General features: G+C 41.1%; 1 protein-coding gene across 1 annotated transcript in view; it reads left to right on the top strand.

Annotated features, from left to right (window-relative positions):
* Positions 1-13,699, top strand: part of LOC149470451 (ovochymase-2-like) — a 120,914-nt gene that overhangs the window by 63,567 nt on the left and 43,648 nt on the right. The window contains exons 11-13 of the mRNA XM_089663746.1: positions 1,948-2,133; positions 3,373-3,482; positions 8,697-8,797. Coding sequence (XP_089519872.1) covers positions 1,948-2,133; positions 3,373-3,482; positions 8,697-8,797 — 397 coding nt within the window. The remainder of the gene's footprint in view (positions 1-1,947; positions 2,134-3,372; positions 3,483-8,696; positions 8,798-13,699) is intronic.

Raw genomic sequence — 13,699 nt, 5'->3', positions numbered from 1 at the left:
CTCTTTTTTCTGTGGCTGTCTTTGTTATTTTACCAACATTTGCCTCCCCTGTTCTCTTAACTAAAATGTTTTTATTCTTATTTTTGTGGGCAGTTATTGATGTTAGTTTTTGCTTTGTGTTTTAATTATGGCGACTCACAGTCCACCTCTACCTCTGTAGAGATGTCTAACAGGTGTGTTTATTCTAGCTAATCACTGGGGTGGGGGGAACTGTTGGACTGATAAGCACCCAAATATTTGTTGTGTCAGTTTTTATGTAACCAGGCTATGTGTAAGGCCTTTTCTTGACTTAAACGCATTAGCGTTGGTTGCTCTATGAAATATCTTCTTGAAAATAATAAAGAAGAATTTTTCACTTTTACCTTGTTGCTGACATTTCGTATTCTGGAAGTCTATACATGATAAATTAAATCACTACTACTACCCAATTTCTTTCAAGCACACTTCACCTCTACCCTTAGAGGTGCACAAATATTAACATAAATATGCCAGGTGATAAATAAATACAAAATCCCCCTACCTTAGATTACAAACATAATAAATTCCAATTAAAGTCCAAAATATAAAAATTATAAGAATATCCAATGTCCCTCCTATAAAATAAATAGGTGTATCCAAAATTCAGTCCAAGTGTAAAACTCTCAGCCGCTTGCACAAACTTGATTACCTCAAAAGCAAAAACACAAAACATATATAGTGCATTATCCTTAATGAAAATAACATGTGAAGTCACTCTAGTGATATTCACCCAGATGAAGAAGAGAAAGAGGGAAAAAAAAAAAATATATATATATATATATATATATATAACTATATATATATAATATGCAGTGAAAAACCGTGTATGTGAATCACTCTTCTGTGCTCCAAATCACACAACACAGTGTACACTTCTAATAAAGTAAGGAGTGGGTACCCTTACCAATGTCCAAGATAAATTTCGCCTTAATACAAATCCCAAAACTACACGATGAAATAAGTCTTCCTGCAGAGATCCACAAGGTTTATCCTGATTTCATATACCACCATATAGCACCATATAGGTCCATCCACACTAGCACTTCAGATATATTTCCACTGTATACACCATCCAGATACCCATATATAAGGAATAAAAATAGTGTAATACTGCCACACACTAAAATCTGAAATTTTAATAGTACTGCTTACATTGTAAAAATCTTTAAACCGCATATAAAATATATTGAAACCTTTCTGCCATCCAGGAGAGTCCGAGTTGCTTGTATCAGCTTTTCTCCCCTATCCAAGATGGTCGCCTCTCCACTTCCGGTTCCTCGTGTGCGTCTGACGCCACTTCCCTTTGACGCGTTTTGTCATTGGACGTAATCATAATCATATTTTATAAGAGGGACATTGGATATTCTTATAATTTTTATATTTTGGACTTTAATTGGAATTTATTATGTTTGTAATCTAAGGTAGGGGGATTTTGTATTTATTTATCACCTGGCATATTTATGTTAATAAGTCTATACATGAGCAGATAGAGACTGCTGGTCTGGCACAGTGATATTAAAGTCTTAGCCTGAGAATCGTCTGACCTGGTTGTAGCACCTTTTGTTTTGAACTGTATCAGGCATTGAAAATTAACTTCTTTACTCTTTTTGATGTCTAAAATATTTTATATAGCAGACTTACACTTTTCAAATGTATTGATTTACAGTAGCTCAAAGTAATATTTGAGGCATACTTACACTGAACACTACATTAAAATGATTTCAAGTTAATGCGTATGTTTTTTGACTGAACCACCCATAGGCTTTTCTTATTCAGGCTCAGGATGTGTCCTGTCATGAACGTTTACTGAGCTATTTCAGTAAGATTGCCAGTTTATTTCATTTCAGTAATAACTAGCATATTGCCTCATCTGACAGAAAATGTTCAGTAAAGAGAAATATTTGAATGTTTGCTTTTTGGTGTTTTTAGGTCCTTTCTGTGGAATTACAATCCCAAACACCATTACTAGTCAGAACAATATCATCACAATCAGATTCCTCAGTGACCTCTTTACAGAAGGAAAAGGATTCCGAGGTTACTGGACTACCGATCCACTGCAAGCACCTCCCACAGATGCACCAGAGGCACCCAATCCTTGGGACAGTATACCAATTGGTAATGTCTACTAATTTATTTACCGTTGCAAAACTGTGATGTGAAGTAGTATTATTATACAGGGTTTATATATTGTAACATTAGCAGTTTGCACAGTATTTTATAAAATGGAGGCAGACAGTACAGGTACCATACAATTCAATACTAGAGCGATCCTGCTCGTTAGAGCTTACAATCTAAAAAGGAAGGTCAAGTGATACAAAGTAAATAGAGCTGATAGAGAATGTAATAATACAGTTTATTCGATAGATACAGGATAGGCATCTTTGAAGAGTTGGAGATAGTTGGGGTAAGGAAGAGTAGGGAGGATGGGAGAGGCTCTGAAGAAGTCCTGGAGGTGAGCATGGGAGTATATTACAAGGGAGCTAGAGAACAGGAGGTCTTGGAAGGAAGGAAGAGAATGATTTGGTTGGTATTTTGAGACCAGGTTGGTGATATAGCTGGGGGCAGAGTTGTGGATGGCTTTATAAGCTGTTGATATTTTGATTCTTTACTTTTTGGGTGAGCAGATGCCAATGGAAAGATTTGCAGAGAGGGGTTGCAAACATTGAACGGTTGGTAAGGTGGATGAATAGGAGAAAGAGATGCCAAGGTCAAGGTAAAAGATAGTCAGGGAGTTAATTAGTAGCTGTGTGGTGTTGGTTAATAAGGGGCATATTTTGGAGATGTTACAGAGGTTCAGGCAGCAAGATTTGGACAGTGATTGGATGTGGGACCCAAAGGAGAGTTCAGAGCACGGGATTTCAAGCGATTGTTCAAAATCACAAAGAGATAGTTCAAAAAGAGATTACAATTGATGAACTGCCAGGATATTTTCATCCAGTATAAAGACTTTTTTTGCACATTTCACTGGACAGTATATAATATGGTACAAACTATAACAGCAGGTCATTTCAGGATGCCAGAGGTGGCTTAGGTAATTTCCACCAATTCCTGCTGTCTTTACTTGAGATAATGATGGTTGTCAAAAGAAGACATAACAAGTCCAACACATCAATTCATATAACTATTTCTTCTGTATTCTAGGTGATAGTCTAATTGAAGTTTCACACATTTTTATCTCTTTATAGCCCTGTACCCCCAACATGTTGTGATTTATGACTAATGTTGTCCCAGAAAGGCCATCTTTAATCTTTACTTCAATCTACTATGCAGTATTAGACGTATACCTCGTTACATATTACTTTATGTACTGTAGTTGTTTTCATGTAATTTCTTTTATTTTTCTTTTGTTTGCAGAATGGCCATCCAAGTGTGGACAGCCCACATTTCCCCCCCAGATCAACACCAGAATAGTCAATGGAGAACCTGCTGCTCCTCACACCTGGCCTTGGCAAGTGTCCATGCAGGTAAGAGGTTAATCATAATTCTAAAATGGAAAGTACACAAGTGCTTGGCTGTGACATAACTCATATTAACTCTTATTAACTGCCTATCTTTAGGGAAGGCTTAGCATTAACATGCAGAGAAATGTTAGTGCACTGGAGAAAAATCATTTTTAATGACCAGCACTAAGTGGATTCGACATTACTAAGTGTAATTACTTTATGCCACTTCATGAAGAGATACTTTCAAACATGCGACAAGGTCAAGCATATATATCAGAGTTCCGAATATTACAGCATTTTTATGTCAGGCTTTACTATTCATTGGTAAAGTGTTACTAAACCCAGGACCCTGCATTCACTCTCTCTGGTCTCCCACAGTACACAGAACATGCAAATGCATTTATCTTAGTAAATATAAACAGCTAAATAGAGAAGTCTTGTGGCTTTTATCAGTGTTCTGCAGAGCACATGTTAAAGCTTGTAGGATGAGTTTTCTTTCTGCTCTAGGAGGATGCAAAATCCCTGACCTCTGTCTAGACAATGCTGATTGGCCCTGTGCTGATCACATGTACTCTCCCAAGAAAAAAAAAACCTCTCTAGCAATACACACTAAACTGGGCATGTGCAGAGCAGGGGCGGACTGACAACTCATGGAGCCCCGGGCAATAGGGGATCATGGGGCCCCTGTGTCCTTGCCCAAACTCAAAAAAGCCTATGAAAAAGGTACCAGGGGCATCTCATGGGGCCCCCTACTGACCCCGGGCCCTCGGGCAGTGCCCGAGTTTCTAAATGATCAGTCCGCCCCTGGTGCAGAGTGTCTCCAGATGTCCTATCAGGAGAGAAGAAGGGGACACTGGAAGAAAGAGAGGATTAGAGAAGTCAGGATCAAACAGCATTTTTAAACAATGTAGAGGATTGATCCCTTAAGTTCCGCAGTTAGTGTAACCAGCATGCTTTACTGCATATACAAACTGATTTTACTGTTGTGGGCTTAGTAACACTTTAAGTATTATACCAAAATATTATTCTCATATTTCTGTTCTTTATCTGTTAAAGCTGAACTCTAGGCAAACAGTTGAATACACAGATGGACACATAAGGGAGTTGTTTTACCTGCCACAGGATTTGAATGTCTGTTCATCCAGTTCTGAGATTTACACAGTTTAGCCAGACAGCATTATTATCGCAGAGACCTGACTTTTCTAGTTCAGTTAAGCAACACTTCCCGGTCCTGTCCCTCCCCCAGCCTGTGATTGGACAGTGAAAGGAGAAGTAGCAGACTGATGAGCTCATCTCATCATTCTGCTTGATTCTTCTACCAGTATGCATTTTATTAGCACACAAGCACTGCAGCATAAGTGATTGGCTCATTGTGCTGCTTTCCCCTCTCTCACGTTGAGCTCTGCTGTATGGGTCATTACAAGAGGCTGATCCCAGGTTAAATTGTAAACGTTATACTGCTTACAATAAAATAATACAGTTCATGGAGTATTAATAAATCCAAGATCTGCATGAATGTGTGTCTTTTACATGCATCCAGAGTTCGGATTTAAATATCTTTACAAATGTAACAATGTTCTTTATAAATTGGTATACTAATTGTAACCAAATTTCCTAAATAACAATATCAGAGTGTATGAAAGTGTTAGGTGTGTGTTGACCCAAACTTTCAGAACATGGGATGAATACTGATACATATTACCTTATTCAACACAGAGTTTAAATTCTCAAAGTGTAAGTAAACAATGAGCTTCTCTGGATATACCAGGGCTGAACTTACCATTAGGCACTTTTGGCTTGTACCTATAGATGGCAGAAGCAGAAAAGGTAGCTTTTCGCTCTATAGTTATCAAATACATTTCCTATTATAAGCATCGGAGGTCATCTTCATTGTTCAAACTGTCATATTATCCTTAGCCCTGTTAGGCCTAGTGAAACAAAGAAATACCAAAGATGCCGTAGCTCAAGAGTCTTGAATTAAAATTTACGCAGGTCAGCAAAATTTCCTTCCAGCAGAGGTCCGAATCTCGTTACTGATATAACACATCACAGTCTCCCAGTACATTATGATCTTTAGCGTACCTTTCACACTGTCCCCTCTACATCACAGTCCCCTCTTTAAAGAAGTCCCACAGTGTCCTCTTTTCCCATCACATCACTGCCCCCCTTTACATCACAGCACACCTTAACAAAACACAGTGTCTTCTAACACAACACAGCACCCCTAGCACAACGCAACACAGCACCTTTAACACAATACAGCACCCCTGAACATACACAGCACCCTTTAACATAACACAATGCCCCTAACACAGCACAGCGCCTCTAACAACACAGCAAATATATAGCAAAGATGGGATGTCTCTTTGCTGAACAGGGATGTCTCTTTTCTGGATGGGAATGTCCCTTCTTGGCCTGGGCTGTCTCTTTGCTGGATTGGGATGTCTCTTTGCAGGACCCAACTGGGCAAAGAGACAGCCCAGTCCAGCAAAGAGACATCACCGTCCAGCAAAGAGACAGCCTGTCCAGGAAAGAGACAAATCATGCAGCAAAGAGACATCCCATCCAGCAAAGAGACAGCTCCTCCAGCAAAGAAAAAGCCTGTCCAGCAGACAGCCCATCCAGCAAAGAAACAGCCCATCCAACAGACACAGCCCATTCAGCAAATAGACAGCCCATCCAGCAAAGAGACAGCCATCTAGCAAAGAGATAACTCTTCCAGAAAAGAGACAGCCCGTTCAGCAAAGAAACATCCCTTTCAGCAAAGAGACAGCCTGTCCAGCAGAGACAGCCCCATCCACCTCCACTACAGAGCTGTCACAGTGTGCTGGCAGGTGAAGAAGAAAGGCCGCCACTGTCCCTTCAGTGCAGCGGCCGGCCAAGGAGGTGTCTCTGTGTCAGTGACGCTTCCTGTTTGTCAACTGGAGCCATCACTTCCCCTCCTCCTGTTGGCCCTGCTTTAGGCATAGCCACACAGTGGGAGGTGAGCGGCGGCCGTGGTCTGTTTTAGCCCTGTCCAGACCGTTACCTCCCGCTCTGCGGCCCGGTCATCTTAAGCCCGGTGGCCCTGGCACCCCAGCAATTACCCGGTGTGCTCAATGGCCACTCCGGGCCTGGGCCCGAGGGAGGGCATCTTAAGCCCGGTGGCCCTGGCAACCCAGAAAATACCCGGTGTGCTCTATGGCCAGTCCAGGCCTGGGCCCGAGGGAGGGCACCCGGCAGTGGGGTGGCTGCGCTCCAGACGGGACTCTCTCTTGGTCCGGTTCTGGACCACGGTCCGCCTTTTAGTGACCACTACCTTAGGTTGTGCATCTACAGGATTGGACTCTGTGTACTGTGTTTCAAATACAGAGATTTTGTCTCCTAGATTGTAAGCTCAAAAGAGCAGGGCCCTCAAACCCCTCGTGTATTGTTTTGTTACTGTATTCTCTCATGTACTGTCCGCCACTATAATGTACAGCGCTAAGCAAACCTTTTGGCGCTATATAAATACTGTATAATAATTAGCTGTGGTTTTAATATGAAGGAGGCCTTGGGCTGCCCATTAATTTAATTTATTTTTTTTATTTATGTTTTACTCATTGAGAAGGATTTAGTATAGGAGAATGTTCACTTAGCAAAACAAATGCTTGCTTAAAGTGTATGTGAGGTTAAATAAGTAAAAGCTTTTCATTCATCAGGCACAGCTAGATATCAGATTTCAACCTGGCCAATACACCAGTTTTACGCTCCATGCACGCTAGAGTTTTTTAAGCTCCTAGAGGCTATCAGCATTTTTTTTTCTACTCTAGAAGCTAGTGTTTTTCTATGTGTCCGTGCACACTATTGTAGGCTAGAAGCATTTTTCAAAGTTCAGGGTTTAGGAGCAGAAAAAAAAAGTTTTTGTAGAGTTTTTGGGAAAGTTTTTTCATCAGAAAACACTACTAAAATGTTCTTAATGCTTTTTTACTACATGTTCTGTAAAATTGCTAATAAAATACTTACGCTACCAAATGCTACTAAACCTCAACTAAAAACACATCGGTTTTTGAGCCTAAATAAATGCTAGTGTGCATGAAAGTAATTTTTTTAGTTATCAGCTACAAATGGTAGAGTTGAAAGCATGAGTGTCAAAATGGGAACAACAGAAAGTCATTCAATGCACAGTGTAGCTGTAAAGTCCCCACCCCCCCAAATAATTGTGAAAAAACATTGCGCACACTATTTTGATGATGGTATTTTTATGTGATACAAGTCTCCTGAAATCATTTCCTATTTGACCAGTCTTTACAGATGCTTTAACATTGGGACTAACATAAAACCATGTTAAGTTTGAATGCGCAAGGGACAGAAACAGGATTTTTCCTTGCATATGGTTGGATGATTGAGATCGGTGTGCCTTCACCTTTTTTACTAAGCTTGTGAGCATTCATTTTGCAAAGTGAACATTTTTTCTCTAAATCTGCTCCTTTTTTGTGAAAGTGGAAAAAAAAGCTTTAAAGCCCAAGTTTTGGTAATATTTGTTTTGTAAAAAATCAGTACATTGAATCAGAAGAATCCACTGTGCCGAAGGCTGCTGTCTTAGTTTCTGTTCTCTGTTCCCCCATGCCCCACTCCTAACTGGTAATCTATAGCTGCGATCAATGATCAATGAAAAGTGCTCTATATAGAAGAGGCAGACCTTTCATTTCTCTGCCCATCCTCCATTAATTTTAATTGATGGAAGCTATAGATCCGCTCCTATAAATGGAGGAGGGGGGTGGATGGGGGAGCATATTTGGCACTCTTGACAGGTACCTGTGACCATTTGGAAACTCGGGCACTGCCCGAGGGCCCTGGGTCAGTAGGGGGCCCCATGAGATGCCCCTGGTACCTTTTTCATAGGCTTTTTTGAGTTTGGGCAAGGACACAGGGGCCCCATGATCCCCTAATGCCCGGGGGCCCCATGAGTTGTCAGTCCGCCCCTGCCTGTGACATATTATTATTGATATTAATCCCCGCAGCATCAAAAGATTACTGCTGTTGGGGTATGGGGGGCTCAGGAGACAGAAGGTTTCAACTAACAGAGCAGCCACCAGCACACGTGACACTTTTTAGTCAATGTAAGTACTATTCTTTGTGCTGATTGAAAAATATAAATAAATAAACATAGGCTCTAAAATAAATTCAAGAGCCAAATATGCAGCATATAAACCATAGTTAGCATGCTATAGTATGTTACTCATTTTTATTGTCACAATTTTCTCATATTTTCAGGTTTGGCCAAGTTCGCGTAATGAAACAATTTTCTTCCATACATGTGGTGGTACTCTCATTCACAAGAACTGGGTCCTCACAGCAGCCCACTGTTTTATTAAGTAAGGCTGTCCTTCATTTGACACAAACATTTTTCATACTAGATTATGTTTCTAATATTACTCCTTCCTGTAAAGCTTAGCAATTGCTTTACATGTCATAAAGATAAATCGCTTAATGCATGTCTCATCACATCGTCTTTCAGTTTTAACAGAAGCTGTCAATTAGCTACTGCATGGGAGAATATTATTCAAAACTGCAGTTATTTGTGGCTTGTTTTAGTACACTAATAAAATACCTATCAGGATTTATGACTTGATCTCTAGGGGGTCAGGGGAGGAAATGTAACTCATCATGACCATTTCTGTGTAAGGTATCACCAATACAACAAATAGTATAGTGTAGCACCCACCTACTTTAGGCACTAGAAGTGTTTCTTAACTCTGCTGTTAGAAGTGGAGACATAATTGTGGTTTGCCTACTCTGAGTTCTGCAGCTGCAGCCTATCTCCCTCTGTCTTTCTAGAGCTTTCTGGAAACATAGTGAGCAAGTGAGGGCAGAGTCTGGGCTGGCCCTGGATACAGTCTCAGACAATCCCTGGTTGGAAAAAAAATGGCCAGCTGGCTGAGAGTAGTACATAAAAGTGAAAGCAGATAGTATCAGGGTCTTTCACCAGCTGGAGGCTGACCCAGCCTGGAAGCACTGTTGAACCTTCCAAGGCTTAGGAGAGGCCTTAAGAAGTTCTGGATGATTCTTGCTCACTGAGGAGCCAAATGATCATTCCCAAAGTCATAGGAACACACAAGGCAATACGCCTAGGGGATCTTCCTAGGAAACTTCAAGCCAGAATCAAACTGATGCTGAGTAGAGACCTTCAGATTTCCTGGATCACAGTGAGTAGGCTTTAGAGAATTCTCAGAAGAAAGACTGTTGCCCATACCCCCTTATTTATTGGAGGGACTGTTCCAGACCTGCTGTGGGAGTTGTGCCTTAGAGGAGGCCCCTGTGCTTATAGCTGTGTGCTACCTTTTTTTTTTACAGAGAAGTATGTGATACTTCACTTAAAGTGGTTGTAAATCCAGAAAATCAAGATTGAAATGACCTGTCTATGTCACACAGCATAGCAGCAGAAGTCATCTGTCCCCAGTCCGGCCAAAAAATGAGCAGCCAGTCATCTGCTATTCTATCTGCTTTCCTACAGTGAAAAAACCTGACACATCAAAAAAATTTGTGTCGCCACACCCCATTTCCTGTGACTGACAGACTAATTAGGAGTCAGCTCCAGCCTGAGGAGACAACAGTTATCCCCATAAACACTGAGCAACAGTTGAGGCACCAGAGACTGCAGACTTTCATAGGCTGGAGGGAGCTGAGCAACTGTTGGGAATTACTCAGTGGGACCCTGCCAACATTATGTGCTTATGTCTACTAAGAGAGGAGGAGGAGGTGAAAACATGCTTTCACAGGTCATCATTATCAACTAACAGGAGCCAAACAACCTCACACAGATTTAACCCCACATCTGCTGGGGTGTGAGCTGAGCAGCAGGATCACAATTAATCCCCTCAATGGTTGGGCACTTTTACTGTAGTGCCCTACTTGCAAGATACACCCTATAGTTACACAGTAAAAGTGGCCAGTCATTCAGGGGTTAATTGTGATCCACTTGCTCGGCTTTCTCCCTGGCAGCTGTGGGGTTAAATCTGTGTGAGGCCATTTGCCCCCCCCCCCTTTCATCGTTAGTTGATAATGATGACCTGTGAAAGCATGCTTCCCCCCCCTCCTCTGTTAGTAGAGATAAGCACATAGTGTCATCATGGTCCGATGAGTAATTCTCTAGCTAGGCTATTTCGGGAGTGATCTGTGTGGATGGCTGCAGGACACATGCCCCCTTCTCTCATGCTCATTCATGAGGCTTCTAATTAGTCTGTCAGTCACAGGAAAGGGGGTGTGGTGACTCTATTTTTTTTCATGTGTCGGGTTTTTTTGCTGCAGGAAAGCAGAGAGAAATTCAGATGACTGGCTGCTCCTTTCTTGGCCAGACTACAAACAAATGATTTCTGGTGCTATGCTGTGTGAGGTAGACTGGTCATTTCAATTTAGATTTTTTGGGGTTTACAACCACTTTAATTACTTCCAGATAGTGTCCTCATTCAAGTTATGAAAGCAGAGCTCCACCCAAAAGGGGAAGTTCCGCTTTAAGCCTTTATCCCCCGCTCCCCATTAAGGATTGGCACCTTTGGGGAGCCATATTTGACAGGTATCCGCTCCCACTTCCGCTGTGATTGCCTAGGCGATCGGAAGCAGAATTTTTCCTCCCTCCCTGTAGTCTTCTGGGACATGTGACAGGTCCCAGAAGACTACAGGGCCATTCACAAAGCACAGCGCTTCTTGCGCTTGCACAGTGGGCACCCGGCTGTGAAGCTGCAAGCAGCCACAGCCGGATGCCCACACAGAAGATGCCAGCGCCGGTGAAACCTGAGGTGGTGAGGACAGGTAAGTGGCTGTATTTTAAAAGTCAGCAGCTACAGTTTTTGTAGCTGCTGACTTTTTTTTTTCTTCAGGTGGAACTCCGCTTTAAGTTTTGGGCATACCAATGCTTTATTTATTTAGCCAATTTGTATCTCAGTTCTACAAAACAACAAAAAAAGACACTATCTGCCTGGTTACTGCCTGGGGACTGAGTGATAGTTCGTGCACCTGGCTGAAAATACACTGTGCCTGGCTTCTTGCTCCATAAAGGGAACAGAGCTGGGATCAATATAGCGGAACCAATCCTCTCTGTGCATTACAATAGTTTTTGCCTGTCTTGGGACTACAAGAATGTTTGGAAGGGAAGAATCTCAATCCAAGTTCTGCTCACCCTGATTGCTTCTTAGTAGTTGATATAAGATTTTTTATAGCAGTAGAATCACAACTGTTATATTACAGAATCTAGGCTAACCTCTCCTCACAGCCAATACAGGTATTTTAAAAATTAGCTTATATAGGGAAATATATATATATTTGTAAAGAAATAAGAAAAACTATACCAAACTAATAAAGAAATTATTCTTTCCCAAAATCAACCATGCAAAGACAAATTGATTGTTAGGGGAGCTCAGTCAGAGATACCTGTTTGCTTTCAATATGCAGTATATGGCAAGACATCCCCTAAAATTTAGGCCCATGGAATGTGAAAGACTAAGGTCTGTAAAATACGGAATAGCTCTATGAGCGCATTGAAAAAATTTACCTTTTTCTTGTAGAGTCCTCCAAAGTTACCCTGAGCATTTCAAGCTGAGCATATTATTTAAAATGCATAATGAGAGGTTGCCTTTAGTGAAAGTGTATGCCAAAACAAACAGTAGATCCAAAGATATACAGTAGGTACAGTATATAGCTAGCTGAAACCATATTCAAATTTCAACTGTTCCTGCAATGAAGTAGTTTGATCTTCCACCTTCTATCTCTCAAGCATCCCCACTAGGCCTTTAATATGTAAAGCAGTCCCAAAAATCAGAAGACTCTAAGGATGGAATGGAGACCAAAAGGAAGACTTGAGAGGCAAGAGAAGTGTAGCTGTGTTTTATTTAATAGTTAAAGTCAGAAACTACATATAACTTCGGCTGCCTGTATCTCTGAATTTCCTAATGGATTTGACATTGTTTATACTGAAGGCACGCTACTTAAAAACTTTCCACTGAACCACTAGTTATACATTTATACACATATAAACTGTATGTGTGTGTGTGTATATATATATATATATATAAACTAATCAACTGGCTCGACTGAGCCATACAGACTAAAGGGAGGAAAATCCATTACCATATACACCATGGGGTTGATTTGCTAGAAAAAGGAGAGTGCAAAATCTGGTGCAGCTCCTCAAAGAAACCAATCAGCTTCCATTTTTTTTTTGTCAAAGCTTAATTGAACAAGCTGAACTTAGAAGCTGGTTGGCTACCATGCACAGCTACACTAGATTTTGCACAGGACATGGAAAGGATATGGAAATGGTGGTCATGTGGGAAAGGACCCTACACGGCAGATAGCTGGATTTTTCCATGCTTTAACCATTACAAAATGCAGAAAATCCAAAATTTTCCTAACTTCCAATTGCTGAAAACACAGTGCTACACTGAAATCTCAATCAGTGTTATTAGCTCTGCCTGGTGGACTACAGAATTCCACCTTTCTACCACCCCTTTTCGGTCCCTCTTCTGAATACAGTATATACATTAGCAGTTTATTTCCATGCAAAATAATGCTGCTACCTTGAATACCAAAAGCTTGCCCGCACACAGTGCATAGAGAGATACAGTCAGGTCCATAAATATTGGGACATGGACACAATTCTAACATTGTTGGCTCTATACACCACCACAATGGATTTGAAATGAAACAAACAAGATGTGCTTTAACTGCAGACTGTCAGCTTTAATTTGATGGTATTTACATCCAAATCAGGTGAACGGTGTAGGAATTACAATAGTTTGCATATGTGCCTCCCACTTGTTAAGGGACCAAAAGTAATGGGACAATTGGCTTCTCAGCTGTTCCATGGCCAGGTGTGTGTTATTCCCTCATTATCCCAATTACAATGAGCAGATAAAAGGTCCAGAGTTCATTTCAAGTGTGCTATTTGCATTTGGAATCTGTTGCTGTCAACTCTCAAGATGAGATCCAAAGAACTGTCACTATCTGTGAAGCAAGCCATCATTAGGCTGAAAAAACAAAACAAACCCATCAGAGAGATAGCAAAAACATTAGGCGTGGCCAAAACAACTGTTTGGAACATTCTTAAAAAGAAGGAACACACCGGTGAGCTCAGCAACACCAAAAGACCCGGAAGACCATGGAAAACAACTGTGGTGGATGACCGAAGGATTCTTTCCCTGGTGAAGAAACCACCCTTCACAACAGTTGGCCAGATCAAGAACACTCTCCAGGAGGTAGGTGTATGTGTGTCAAAGTCAACA

Source organism: Staurois parvus, unplaced genomic scaffold (assembly GCF_062004578.1).
Source record: "Staurois parvus isolate SC_StPar_1 unplaced genomic scaffold, SC_StPar_1.0 ptg000044l, whole genome shotgun sequence".
Classification (NCBI taxonomy): Eukaryota; Metazoa; Chordata; class Amphibia; order Anura; family Ranidae; genus Staurois; species Staurois parvus.
This window is presented reverse-complemented; position numbering and strand designations above follow the sequence as displayed.